This window comes from Branchiostoma floridae, chromosome 1, assembly GCF_000003815.2.
Source record: "Branchiostoma floridae strain S238N-H82 chromosome 1, Bfl_VNyyK, whole genome shotgun sequence".
NCBI classification, from domain to species: domain Eukaryota; kingdom Metazoa; phylum Chordata; class Leptocardii; order Amphioxiformes; family Branchiostomatidae; genus Branchiostoma; species Branchiostoma floridae.
In genome coordinates, this window is record NC_049979.1 from 26,248,306 (window position 1) to 26,262,642 (window position 14,337).

The window sequence follows — 14,337 nt, forward strand, 5'->3', positions numbered from 1 at the left end:
CAATACTTTTGAATCACATAGATTAATCGAAAGACACGAGTTTTAAAGTTCTGAAAATTTTAAATTTTCTCGCAGAAAAAGGCCCGATTGCATTACACTGTCCTTCAAGCGATGAAAAATCAACAGAAATACACGAAGAATTTTGAGGATCTATTTCTTTTATAATGTCAGTTAAGCGAGGGCATCAGGTGTTCATTTTGAATGAGCAGACCGGACAAGTTGTAGACAAGGCTGCTTTCGACACCTGGGTCCATGGCGACGCTGAGGCGGCGAAAAAAATGGCAACCTTTCTGGGAGGTGCTGCAGAGGTAACGTAGAAACGTAGATTTTTATGTATGGTATCATTTGGGCTAATTACGACAGTTCTGAAAATCATAGGTTTCCAAATGACTTGAAGTTTAACGCGTTTTTCTGCTGGCAGGTATAACGTTCATGAATGTTGAAGCACAAACTTATGGGTATAGTAAACAACTAATGCAGCATCTTAAGTGCTTTATACTTATTACAGGTACCTACCTTGACTCGGATGTAGTACCTCCTGTTCCTTATCAAAGATCAAATATGATGTGTTTTAGATTTTTCAACTATCATGATCGTTTAAACGAGCATTTCGTTTGCGATGGTCGTTTCTGTAAACTTGATACCTTAGAGGAATATGCTATACTTACTACAGACATAAGTGTCATATCAACGACAAGAATGTCTAATAAAAGATAAACGTTGGTTAGAACTTTCCGATCACGTTCGGGCACGTCATACTTCAGGCAATCTTACATCATATCTCATCTTTGTTCCTATTTCGCTGCAGGGACGGATCATAGCTGTTGTTGTTCATGACAGCGGCGACTTTACAGGAGGACTATCCAGTGTATTAGCACCATACGGATCTACAATTACTTATCTAGGTGCCTATATCTTTTTTAATTTCTTCTGTGCAGGAACAGATATTCTAATCTATATATTGCCGACAACTCCTCTTACGTTTGGCACACTATCACTTCTGGTAGGTTTGGAGATGAATGGAGAGATTGAAGCAAATTCTGGCTGAATGGTGTTTTATGACGTCATTCAGGCTTAGGTCACATTTCCGAATCGGGGCCCGGTCGGGATGTTTTAAGAAACGAAAAATTAAAATGTATACCTAAAAGTATGCACAAATCTTGCCCATGAATCATATTTTGACGTTTTGTGTATGTTGATGTCTTTCATATAATTATTCTTTTCGCTTCCGAAAGCTGGCCGGCCGGGCCCCGGTTTGGAAATGTGACCTAAGTCTTACAGGGTCACCACCGGGCGCCTTTTGGCGATGTCCTTGATCTGCTCTCGGACATAACAAAGTAAAGGGGGAGGCACAATTTCTATTGTACCTTTATGCCATACAATGTAGATAGGCCGTCTTTGTTTACTAGTAGTAGTATCATGACTTGGTAGCTGGCAAGTATTTGAAGGATTGACACATCTAAACATCTCATGACAGGGCGCAGAGAGTCCTACGCCATGATTACCCAGAAGGGACCAAAACCATCTTGGTTCGTGGAGAAAAGGAGCGCTAAAGGTGCTGGACCAACTATTGTAGAGGCGTTTATACCACCAGGTAAAGAAAACATTTTGTCTCGAGTTTGCGAGTATTCATTTTATATTTTTCCTATGTGCGGTTTCTTTCATTGACAAAGAATATTTATTAGTACAGAGCCAGGGACCATTATATCGTTAGTATTTTTAGCATTGGTTAGATATATAATTAAGCCATTCGGTCACCTTTGTTCCCTTTGGAATCCAAGTTGTCTTCAGTCTGAATTGTCTTACAACGTTTCCTTTTGGACAACTGAAATTGTCTTCATTCATAGTTAGAGTATAAAAAACTGATGTTCGTTAACAAAATCAAAATCGATTCTTCTCGTCTTAGAAATATTTCGTATATTCCCTTTCAGCCGGGACACTTGAAGACCACGAAGTCGACAACGACAAAGACCGGTAAGCTATCATCAGTTTGGCTCATATGCATAGCCTTGTCACATATTTCTGGATATAGTCCGTATTTCCATTTATCACATCACTGTGCTGTTATCGATAATATTCTGTTGCTATGTATTTGGCCTCGTGTGTAGTATCGTTGTCATATTGAGCTCTATGTGAAGAAATGCGGCTGTTTAATTGTATCAACAGTTAATTGGTGCAAATGTCACATTTGCTTAAATAGCCATTCTCTATCAAACTGCTGATGGTTGTATTTACTGTATATTGCAGGGACGAGCTGTGAATGCCTGCTGGCGAACCTCTTGAATAAAAGTCTACTCGGCATGGTTAGCTTACTCTTTCCTGGTAACTATCGAGCCTGTACTTCTTGTACAGGGTTTTTTAATAGGATGCTATATTTTGCAACTCATTCTCTGTGGTCTTTGTAAAATCTATGTTGAGTAGATACTTGTTTCTTCCCATCCTCCCTTATAAAGTATGGCATCCTTATGTTATTAGATAGGAAAGCTGACAGCAGATGGAAACCTAGGACAATTTGTATGGAGAAACTAATCAAGAAAACGTAGCAGCATTAAGAATAGATTGAAAAACCAATTCCAACAGTATATAGCACGCAAGGGAATGTCGTACATTGGTCAAGTTTCAGATCATGCGAAGGACCAAACATACAAAAGGCCATTTGTAACTCAATATGTCAGTAATATCTTAACATTAGATGCCAACATGATAATATCGATGCAGTTTGTTAGGTGGAAAACTGTTGTCAGCTGAACAAAAACCCCCAAAAGGCAGGTGAAAGGAGCTTTACGGTACCATTGCTGCATCCACAGTGTGACAGTCAGGAGAGACAAAACCTCCGGGTTCTGTGGAGAATGTTTTGCGAGGATTATGCAGTAATTGTGTTTGACATGGTGGCCACCATATCTGCAGTTTACAACCTTCAGAGTCAAAGGCAATTACTGATATGATAGGAGAAGATGAGATGAGGCAGTGAGGCTGGCTGTGAAACATTGTGGGATAGTGGTGTATTACGAAATAATAGTGCAAATTACTAGCAAGCCTATATAGTAATAATTGTGTTGACATTTAGCTTTGTCATCTTCTGAATTAACAAATTCTACTCTGTTCGAAGGCTCTAAATGTAGGTTTCTAGTGTATAATCTTATTTCTGTACTAGATATAACTTTTCATCTTCCAGTAGATTTTTATTAGACGTTGCTGATACTGAGGTTATAAGGTCAGTGTTGTTAGTTTATAAGACACCAGGGTGTTAGAAATATGAAGTGTGTGAGCATAGCTTTACTGTTAAGTAAGAATCAGTTATATTACTTGTAACCGACAATTTAGTATTTCTTTCGTATAAACTAGACTCTTTTATAGAGGTGCTGCGGAATTTTGTGTTATTGTGTTATTATGTAGAGGTGCTGCGGAATTTTGTGTTATTATGTAGAGGTGCTGCAGAATTTTGTGTCAATAATAATTGTGAGATTAACACAGATATCCCTATGAGAAGATAGAGAAGAGATACCATCATGCACTAAACCCAGAGAAGTGATGTCTTGTTTAACTCACAACTAGAACTGATCGCTTAGTTACGTATGTCCTTTTTGTGCATTTGCTTTGAAACTTTTTAATATAAGATGTGCAGTTTTGGTACCACACACCCGTGTCTGTTGTCTTTGTGTCCATTATAGGATTGCTAGTGACAAACTCCTTTAGAGAACAACTAAACGTACACAGCACAATATTTCTGGTCTGATATGGGCCCCGATGAAAGACCCGCATTTATCAATTGATAAACACAGTTTTGTTTATTCAGTTGGATGAAGGGAAAAGGTATCTCTTTAACAAAATGACCCCTGAAATTTGGAAAGTGAGATTGATAATGATAGACAAGTGGAGCTTTTAATTTTGACTTGGATTCAGTTTGGTCTATTTGGCTGTGTCTAAGTTAGGTCGGTAAGTAGGCTCTTGTTGGGCTTGATAAAAACAAACACTACACGCGGTATAAAACTAAACTGAAAAAGGGTCACTTTTGCATAAACACATAATAATAACGGTTTTATTTGGTGCTCAACATGTACAGAATGGCAGGGCTCTAACACTAGGCCCTGAATTGCTCTTGTACATACATCAACGTACCATAACAAACTTTACACAGGACATTTAAAATCATTCATATTTGTCAGCGTATTAAGATATCTAAAATTTACATATTTGATTGAGCAATAAAATCAACGCATATGGTAAAAACAACGCAGTCTATGAGTTCAGTAGTCTGACGATGTGCGGAATTGTACTGTTCTTATATCGCTCTGTTCTGGCATTGATAGTGGTCAGCTTGCCGTGTGATCTGGTGAGTCGCCCACTGATTTCGCCTCGGGTTGGTGGAAGCCACTGTCTGAATGTTCTGGATTGCAATAAGGTGCGGCCGAATTTCACAGTAAGCTGTTCACGTCTTTGCTGGAGAGTTGGTAGCCCCAGTTGATGCATACTTCCGAGTACCTTGTATAGCATCTACCGAGGATTATACGACAAGCACGGCGCTGAATGTTCTCTATCTGGGCTGTTTGGGTTGATGTAAGCCCAGGACTCCACACAGGGCAGGCATACTCGCACAGAGGACGCACGTAGGTTGTGTACACAGTCACCAGGTCTGGTACAGAGAGTTTGAACCTTTTGAGGTGGCGTAGGAGGAAGAGTCGTCTGCTACTCTGACTGATGATGTGGTTCACGTGGCCGTTCCATTTCAGGTCGGACTGCACTATCACCCCTAACAGCTTGGCAAAAGTGACTTGCTGAAGGGGGTGACCATCAATGTACAACGTTGGAAGGGGAGGTGGAACTTTTGTGAACCATACATGCATAACCATGCATTTTTTGGGGTGTAGCTTCATGTGACTGTCGGAAGTCCACTGTTCTAGGGCATTGAGGTCTTGCTGCAGGAGTGACGTTTCATGTACGAGTCTGCTTTCAATCATTGAAAGATCGTCCACGAACTTCCAGTTTTCCGACCGTGTACCTTTGGCGGCGCTGTTAATCATGGCTATGAAAATGATTGGTGCCAGAACAGTGCCCTGTGGCAAACCGCAGGTAAGTACCTCCCATACTGAATGGGAACCCTGGTACAAGACACGCTGTCGTCTCTCAGTGAGGAAGTTACATATCCAAGGGATCAGGGAGGGTCTACAGCCTAACTCCAGCAGCCTTGTTATCGCGGTCGTGTGTTCAACGCGATCGAACGCCTTGGAGAAATCGGTAAGAACAATGCTGCTGAGTGTTCCTCTCCGGTCCGAGGTAGAACTGAGGTGGTTTAGAATATCCACCAGGCAATGTGTTGTTGATTTCCCAGGTAGTCCGCCAAACTGTTTAGGATCGATGTTGGGGATGATGTCTGACAATGTCCACTTGGCTACAAATCCTTCGCACACCTTTGCTAATATAGAGGTTAGGGAGACTGGTCGGAGATCTTCCACAGTCGGGGGTTTTGTTTTGGGGATGGGAATGACTGTTGCTTCCCGCCACTCTCTGGGAACACGGCCTTCGTGCAGGGATGTGTTCAGGATGCGCGTCAGTGGCTGGCTGAGTTCATATGCAAATTCCCTTATCAACCGCCCCGTGATGTTGTCCGGGCCGGCCGCCTTTCGCACACGTACATTCTGCAACCTGTCGTACATCTCCCATACTTCCACCTGTGGTGGTTGTGGTGCAGGCAGGAACGCAGGCAGGTGGCTGATATCCAGAGGGGGTAGTGACTGTGTTGTTTTACTCAGGTTGGCGTTGATGGCGTCGGTAGTAGCTTTGTTGTTGTCTAGTATCAGGTCCACCGTTTTTTTCAGGTCAGTTACTGTCAGATAGGTCCCACAAAAATAACGGTTTTCTATCATTACATGGTACCCAGCCCTATGGTGTACAGAGGGAAAATTTACATATTACTGTGTATGTATACTAAACAAACCTCTTAGCTAAGCATGGATACAATCATTCACTTAATCTATCATTAAGATCAAGATGCGCATTACACAAGTCAGCTGGTTGGTTGGTTGGTCACTAAATGTCAGAAGTACATAGATGTTTACGACATAACTTTCAAAAACTTCATAAGGGACAGATCGAAACTAGAAAAGTACATGCAGCAAGTTCTCATTAATTGACATTAAACAGCAAATCAGTTTCAATAACCAATATCCTTACAAGTTGTTTTGAGAGTCTTCAGGGTAAGATGGTGTATGCAGACAGTCCAAGTAACATTAGCAAAACACATTGTCAGTGTAAAATAACCTATCATAATTAGCCCCATTAAATATTCATGATTATATTTTCACTAACATTACCTTGTAGGTGATGGGTGTTTTAAATTATTGTACGTAGTAGACTACCACACATGCTGTCCGCATCTGGTCTCGTTTGCTACTGTTACTTGGACTGTCTGCATTCGTACGTCCGTTTGTGTCTGTGTCTGTGTGTCAACAAGATAACTCAAGAGCGGCTGGGTTGATAGGTTTCATGGGCCCCATAGCGGCTTCCCTTGGTACTGCAGCACGAATTCCGGTTTTGCCATCTCGTGTTCTGCTACATTGTATACATGTATATGTCATAAGAATTTGGGTACCCACTTCAGCCTCTGGAAGCCATATATGTGAGATGTAGTCCCTCAGCTTCTCACTCTCATTCCAGATGTCAGATTCTAGGAAAGGCTGGAGAGGAATTCCTCCTGTGTGGAAGAAGCAGCAAGAGTTCTCAGCAGCTTCAGCACTGTTTGTTGATCATGGCTAACACCATGTTTTTCTGTGTATGCAGACAGTCCAAGTAACATTAGCCAAACACATTGTCAGTGTAAAATAACCTTCTATCATAATTACCCCCATTAAATATTCTTGGTTATATTTTCGCTAACATTCCAACATCTCAGTCAGTTGATCCTTAAGTTCTTGAAGGTACTCCTCATCTTGTAGGTGATAGGTGTTTTCAGTTATGGAAAGTAGTAGACTGTATACCACATGCTGTCCACATCTGGTCTCGTTTGCGCTTCTTTGATGACTTCTTCTCACGTAAAGAAACAGGGATGAAAGGTAGCTGTGTAGCACTTGCTGCTTACTTCCACCTCTACAGATGCACTTGTACTTGGACTGTCTGCCTTCTGTCCTAGACATGAGTCATCTAAGGTGAAAAGGTGGTTGTCCTTGTAAGATGATAGAAGCTTTTCCCATCCCCAGCCTCGCACTTGATGGAACACAGCAAAGAAATGTTTCCATGGCAAAAAGCATGTGCAGCAAGGTATGGCTTCATCATCTCCGAAGTAGACGGTGTGGTATTTGGATGGTTAGCTCTGACTCTTCACACTGAAGGTGTCATGGTCAATCTGAATCACATCATTGGACTTGAATTCTATGGCTTCTTCAAGTCTTGACTTCATGTGCTATACAAAGCCCCTTGGCCTGTCCCTCAGATACATGGGAATGTTCTCATTGTACCTTCTGTAGGTGCAAGAGCTTTCGATGTAGCTGTGTGGCACTGCTTACTTCAACCTCTACAGATGCACTTGTGAGGTCAAGTAGTGTTGTTGCTACTGTTACTTGGACTGTCTACATTCTAACGTCCGTTTTTGTCTGTGTCTGTGTGTCAACAAGATAACTCAAGAGCGGCTGCGTTGATAGGTTTCATACTTGGTCTGTTAGTAAGGTGTGGTGAAAGCTGGAAATAATTAGATTTTGGGCCCCATAGCGGCTTCCCTTGTTACTGCAGCACAATTTCTGGTTTTGCTATCTTGTGTCCTGAACAAGCTATGATTTTTGTGTGTTAGATTGCTTGTGTTCAGTAAAAGTAAAAAAAGTTTGGGCCCTTAGAGTCTAATTTGGTATAGCAGGGGCATTTTATGTCAAAAAATTCTGCAGAGGATGAAATAACTCAATAAGGGAACAAAGTTATGCAAATGATGACTTAAGTCATTCACATAAAATTTACAAAAGCTCTAAGTATTTCATGTAGGTATGAGGTCGCCGAACTCTAGATATAAGACAGAATAAAAACCCAAGGTTTCTTTAATTAGATATCCCAGTTGAAGTTTAATAGCTGGATGTGATTTCGCTAATTAACTACATTCACTTTATTGTGGTGATGTTTCTAACACAGACATTCAACCATCAACGGAGAAGAGGATGTACTTTCATCTAACTGGAGTGCCATTTGATGGTTCACCATTCCAATTAGTTGGGACAAAGGTGTATGAGTGCCATCTGGGGAAAGATCGGAACGCCGGGGCAAAGGATAAATACCACGCACAAAGACAAGCACAATCGGTACATAATTCAACAAGTTTAAGTAAATTATACTTGAGTCTCAACAACTTTTGTCCACTTACAGTAATTGTATTATGTTATTATCTGATAACAATGTGAAAATGATCATTTTATTTTTGAATGAAAATTTCTTCTATCATCTTCATAAAGAAGGCTATGTTTTCTGTGGTATGTGTTTATATGTGAACTAGTAACTCGAGAAGCTAAGGGTGGATTGTACAATACATGTACAACCAAATCAACAGTAATACCTCCAGGCTTGCACAGCACAAAGTTTTTATAAAAAAAAATTGTTTGGGTGAAGTCCTTGCAGCCAAGAGGGGATCTGATCTTTGCATTTCATGTCATCTGAGGTTCCCTATTCTGGCTTGATACATGTACACATATACTGTATTTAAGTTTGCGGAGATTTAATTTTGCTGTAGCAGCAAAATGGACTTTCGTGTGGGTTTTCATTTCGCGGTAACACCATGCACTGTAGTCTCTCACTGTTATGGAAAAATGTCAGCGGTGGTTTTAAATTTGCGGTGAAGCATTAAACCACTGCGAAAATTCTGCATTTACAGTATGTCATGTTCTTTCATTAGCTCGAAGACCATGCCTTCCAAGCACGACGTTGCTCAGTGCAGACAACTAAGAAGATGAACTGCCCTGTCCAATTCACCGTCTATCACATCATCAAGTTTCCCGATGATAAATTCAAGGTACTGTTAATGTTAGTACTAGAGTATTCAATGTCATAATTCCATTAGTTTGTACAATGTTAATTTCAGAATGAGTACTGTTTCTGTGTATATACCAATCCTTTTTTTTACTGTCCTAGATTGATAAGGACACTGATGCTAGGAGGAGGAAGGCCTCAAAAGACTTGAAGAAGGCCATTGATCAGAAACCATCATCTGTTCAAGCTACTGTTCAATTCCATACATGCTTTCCAACTCTGACAGAACACAAAAACCATCCAACTGTTGGAGAGGTAAGAATACAAAACTAGAAAGGGAACGTTTCAGTGGACTTTTAAGTTAAAAGAAACAAACATACCTTACACCTGTACAGTGTCTCATCTGGCCTCTAGGCCAAGGAAATACACCTAACTACCTGTGCAGTGTCTTGCCTGGTCTCTAATCTAAGGAAATGTATCTTACTTTTATAACTGTTAAGTGTCTCACCTGGTCTGAATGCATGTTACTTTCACGTACATTGTCTCAACAGGCCTGTAGTCAATGAATAAACAACTTACACACATTTTAGAATTTTCATGAAGCATTTCACAATCCTTACCAAAGGAACATCCCTATAATCTTCCCTCTAATAAATATTCTGTGTTATTGACAGGAAAACCAAGTCAACAGCAAAAAAAGAGTTACATGTGGCAGAACCATTTTCATTAATTTTGCAATTCTGCGCACTATTGCACTCAAAGAGCGCTTATGAAACTATGTCACTTTTGGTCTCCCCGTTAGAACCCTCCTAGGGTAATTTCTGGAGATGTAATTCCTTGCTTGAATACAAAAATATAAAAGAAGACTAAGTCTTTTTTTCCTCCATATGCATGGTTAAAGAAATCAAATCAAAGGCATATTGCAACTTTAAAATCCAACACTACACAGGTCGCCGAACTGCGTGAAGGGGTAGATGAGAGGGTTAAAGGGAGGATCAGGACCCTCGCATTGAACGGCGTGAAAGACATCCGGGAGATGAGACGTCATCTCGACGCGTATGTGAATGATGACCTCTTTAAAGGGCAAGATCTCCCGCCAACTACAAGGAGGCGCTACAACCCCACTGACAAGGACATACGGAACAACATGGACAAATCAAAAGATCGCATTAAGAATTCCAAAGAAGATCAATGCAATGTGCAGGTAATGTGCAATAGGCTACAAAGTTATATAATAACTGTTGATGTTAAATGCAAAAATTAACAAGAGTTTGTAGAATTCTGACATGCATAAAAAGTATTGGGTGTCTGTAGATGTTTTTTTTAAATAAATGATGGAAGTGCATTGGGTTTGTTGTACTCATCTCTATCATGTGGTTCGGTTTGTTATCATGTCCTGATGTAATTTTCTTGTACCCAAGTAAGGGTTAGAACATGGTCACGTGGCCTTATATGATTTTAAAACGCCAGTGGGAGTCGAATATTTTTATGTAGCGAAATGGACCATTGTTTCGAGTATAGTCCATTCACAAGTTTTCATGATGCCGGCTATTCTGCTTGTTTTATGTTCTGAAGATAAGACACTGTTTTACACCGGCTGTGTTATGTCTGAATTGTTTTCCGTAGAGAGATTGAAACCGTTTTTACTTAAAAGTTCCATGATACCGCCCATGTTATGTGTTTTTCTGAACTGTTTTCTTTAGAGATTGATGAAACTGTTAGTTTGATGACACCGCCCGTTACCTTCTGAACTGTTTCCTGTAGTAGAGATTCAAACTGTTTTCCAGACATGTTTGCTTGACGTTATCATTAAAAACTTTGTTTACTTAATGGCATTGTGTTTCTGTGTATATTCAAAGATTCTTAGATAGGTATGCCTTATTGTTAAAGCCTGTTTGAATGACCGTAGGCCGTATCTGTCTCCTTAGATGGACATGCCTAATAGAATGGTATTAAACCGGCAAAACACCCAAATGCAAAGGCAACTTGTGATACCAAGTACATAGACACCTAACCAGTCCCATAGACAAGGATGACCAAAATCAAGCCTGTCAAACCACCATCACCAACCCATGTACCAAATATCACTGCAATCCCCAAAAACCTATCACATACTACACGATCACAATCACTACAAAGGAACTTGACTGACTACAAACAGCCAGAAACACAGACACACCCCTCTTGGTAAATGGCATGTACATCTTTAACTAACTTACACAGGTCACAATGCTTACAAACTGATCATTAATTTTACTACTTGTACTTAGAATAATTATGGCACTTTCACATTATTCATGCAAACTAGGGAGTTATTTGCATGACTGACATCTGCTAATCTTCCACCTGCCACAAAATACATGTTACATGTATTTGAGTCATATAGTAGACAACATTGTAAATATAGATTTTCCTCATTAAGTATGCAAATTAAGGGTTTATGAATTATGCTTTTTCATTATCCAAAAGAAACGTGGCACAATTATTAGTTATTTCAAGACCGAGAAGTGTGCTAAGGTTCATACCTCTGTTAATAAGAAAGTCGGCAAGAACATTACGAATACTAGAGTGTGTGTGTGTCCGATAAACACATATCATCATCAAATAAATAAATAAACCACTATACCAAGTATCATGAAGATCCATCAATCAGTTCTCCAGTTATACTGTTGACCATCATAAAGACTCACCTAACACTACGGCAGATTTTCAGGATGCAAATGCCATGCAAACATTTCTTTGCTGTGTTCCATCAAACACCAGGCTGGGGATGGGAGAAGCTTCCATCGTCTTATACAAAGACAACCCCCTTTTCACCTAAGATGACAAATGTCCAGGACAGAGGGCAAATGCAGACAGTCCAAATACAAGCACATCTGTAGGGTGTAAGTAAGCAGTGCTACACAGCTACCTTTCATCCCTGCTTCTTTGCCTGAGAAGAAGTCATCAAAGAAGCTAAAAAAAAAAGACACTCAGAAGAGGAGGACACTCTGATCATGATATCCTGGTCAAGGGCTTTGGCTACATACTAACTCACCAAGAAATTCTTTGGCTACATAATATATCACCAAGACATGCCCTCCTTACAATGTCATACTCTGCATGAGGGTCCCTTCCGGTTGACATTTTCTCCTACAAAAAATTGAAAAGGATTGTAATAACCACATAGGGTATGTACATACTAAAACTAATTCAAATCTACCAACCCCTGCTTGATTTAATCTCTTCCAAAGATAACAAAATCGCCCATCAAGAAAATGGGGGGATGGTGGGACATGTTACTCTTTAAAGAGGTCATCATTAACATACGATGCTAGATGATGTCTCACCTTCTGAAAATTTCTCACACCTTGCAATGCGCGAGTGTTCACCCAATTACACATGTATATTACATCAGAAGTGCAAAACTATTAAAATTTCATGAGGTTCTTGAGAAAAACCTAAGACACTTGCAGAAGCGTAATTGTTATAAGTTGCAGGAGCATAATTGTTGTAAGTACATTTAAATCTGCAAAAATCAAAAAGGGGGAGTTTTTAATGATAAATTGTCTGTTTTGTGCAAGTAAGTGACTATGTTAAAACAACATAAAATCAGCCTGTTTATGGATGTCACTGTACTTTGAACAAGTTCTCTCCTCCAATCGGGTCTTAGTTTCTTCAAACTCCTCCAGAGACAGGAATGCAGTGGGCTTATAAACTTTCCTCATTAACAATGCAAATTAGCTGTTGATTTGCATAATAAGCCCTAGGCTATCTACATATAAAAAATCATGACGATCTGTTCATGACTACACGTTCACAAGTTATTCTCGTCCAAAGTGTGAATGGAAATCAGTACCTGCAGTTCCAAAAAAACACCAGGGGTTCAAACTTGCAGCATTTAGTCTCTGCCCTAAGGGCTAATCTACCACTAAAACACAACGGCCACAGCATTTCCAGTCCATTGCGACGGAATCATAGTTTATATGTACTAAATTGAACATTAGCTGATGTTGGTGTTCGCCTTTTATCCTATGGCCTAGATGTATTTATAAAGGTTGTCTAACATATAGTGAATATTTGTAGGCAACTGCTGTCCAGGAAAAAAAGGGTCTCCTGTGCATGGCGAGTGTCCTTAATATAACATTAAATAACAAGCACAACTTGCAAAGTTATTAAATTTCAAGACCATATCATGTCCAAATGTCAAGATCATACCATGTCCTGTCCGGAACAAGAGATACATTGAAAAAAATGATAGAATATTTTCCTTAACTATGCAAATGTACTACTATTTTGCATATTACATATTGTACAACATTGTCTAATAGTATTAATAAAGGTACCTACATACCAAAAATCATGAAAATCCGTAGTTCCTTTCTTGACTTATCCTCTTCAGATGGTTTTGACAAAAATGCCCTTGCTATCTCAAAACTAGCTGCTAGGGGACCCAAACTTATATTACTTCCTCCTGGGTACAAGAGCTATAATCTTAAACCCATAAATCGTGACCATAGCTTATTCAGAACACAAGAGAGAGCAAACCCGGAAATTGCGCTGCAGTATCAAGGGAAGCCAGTAGGGCGCCAGAAATCTGATCATTTCCAGCTTTAGTCACACCCTACCAACACACTAAGTATGAAACCAATCCACCCAGCCGTTATTGAGTTATCTTTACTCGTGAAAAATAAATCCCTGACATGTCTGTAAAGTTTTTGGAATTCGTGATAAATGGACGCACACTACACTATTAGGCTAGCCCCTGAGGTGTCGCTAAATATGGAATCTTTCTTCCCTTTATTACATTAAGAAACATAAATACTTGAATCTGTATTTTTACCCAGTTATAGTGAAGTCAAAATTTCATATTTTCGTTCACAGATTCTAACATCAAGATGGCTGTCTAAAGGTGACTGCAACATCATGTACAGGCCGAGCCAGAAACAAACGGATGGTTCAGTCACAACGCTCCTGTACTGCTATCAAGCAGCCTGGCAAGCAAGGCTACTCCAGAAGTACGGGAATCAAATGTGCCTGCTTGACGCCACGTATCGTACCTGTCGGTTCGATCTTCCCCTATTCTTCCTCTGCGTTCGCACAAATGTGTGCTATGCCGTTGTCGGCTTCTTTATCATTACAAATGAAGCTGCAGAAGATATTGAGGAAGCACTGCAAGTGTTCAAGGACTGGAATTCCTCTTGGACTCCCAGCCATTTCATGGTGGACTTCTCACGAGCCGAGATGAACGCCCTTGCAGAGGTGTTTCCAGGTGAGACTGCAGACTGAAGAAACATAGGTTAAAGGAAGTGACCAATCAAAATAGAACATGGTAATTGTCGGACTGTGAAGGTCCAAGTAAAAAACACACTCCACTGTGCAATTGTTGTACATTCAACCTTGAGTATTTACAGTGCATTT

At 40.1% G+C, this 14,337-nt stretch overlaps 1 protein-coding gene and 1 long non-coding RNA gene across 6 annotated transcripts in view; both read left to right on the forward strand.

Annotated features, from left to right (window-relative positions):
* LOC118424063 overlaps positions 1-3,638 on the forward strand; it is a 27,338-nt gene extending 23,700 nt beyond the window's left edge. For 3 of the 5 annotated variants that reach the window (XM_035832538.1, XM_035832546.1, XM_035832572.1), the window contains 5 exons: positions 172-308; positions 809-905; positions 1,478-1,594; positions 1,932-1,974; positions 2,248-3,638. In XM_035832538.1, the coding sequence (XP_035688431.1) occupies positions 172-308; positions 809-905; positions 1,478-1,594; positions 1,932-1,974; positions 2,248-2,260 (407 nt within the window). In that variant the 3' untranslated portion in view covers positions 2,261-3,638. The remainder of the gene's footprint in view (positions 1-171; positions 309-808; positions 906-1,477; positions 1,595-1,931; positions 1,975-2,247) is intronic. The other 2 variants (XM_035832555.1, XM_035832563.1) reach the window with 2 other exon arrangements.
* A 3,492-nt stretch (positions 3,639-7,130) lies between these two features.
* On the forward strand, positions 7,131-11,904 carry LOC118424115. Its single transcript, XR_004832179.1, has 2 exons — positions 7,131-9,252; positions 9,887-11,904. It is a non-coding gene; the product is annotated as an uncharacterized LOC118424115 (long non-coding RNA).
* Positions 11,905-14,337: the final 2,433 nt, after the last annotated feature.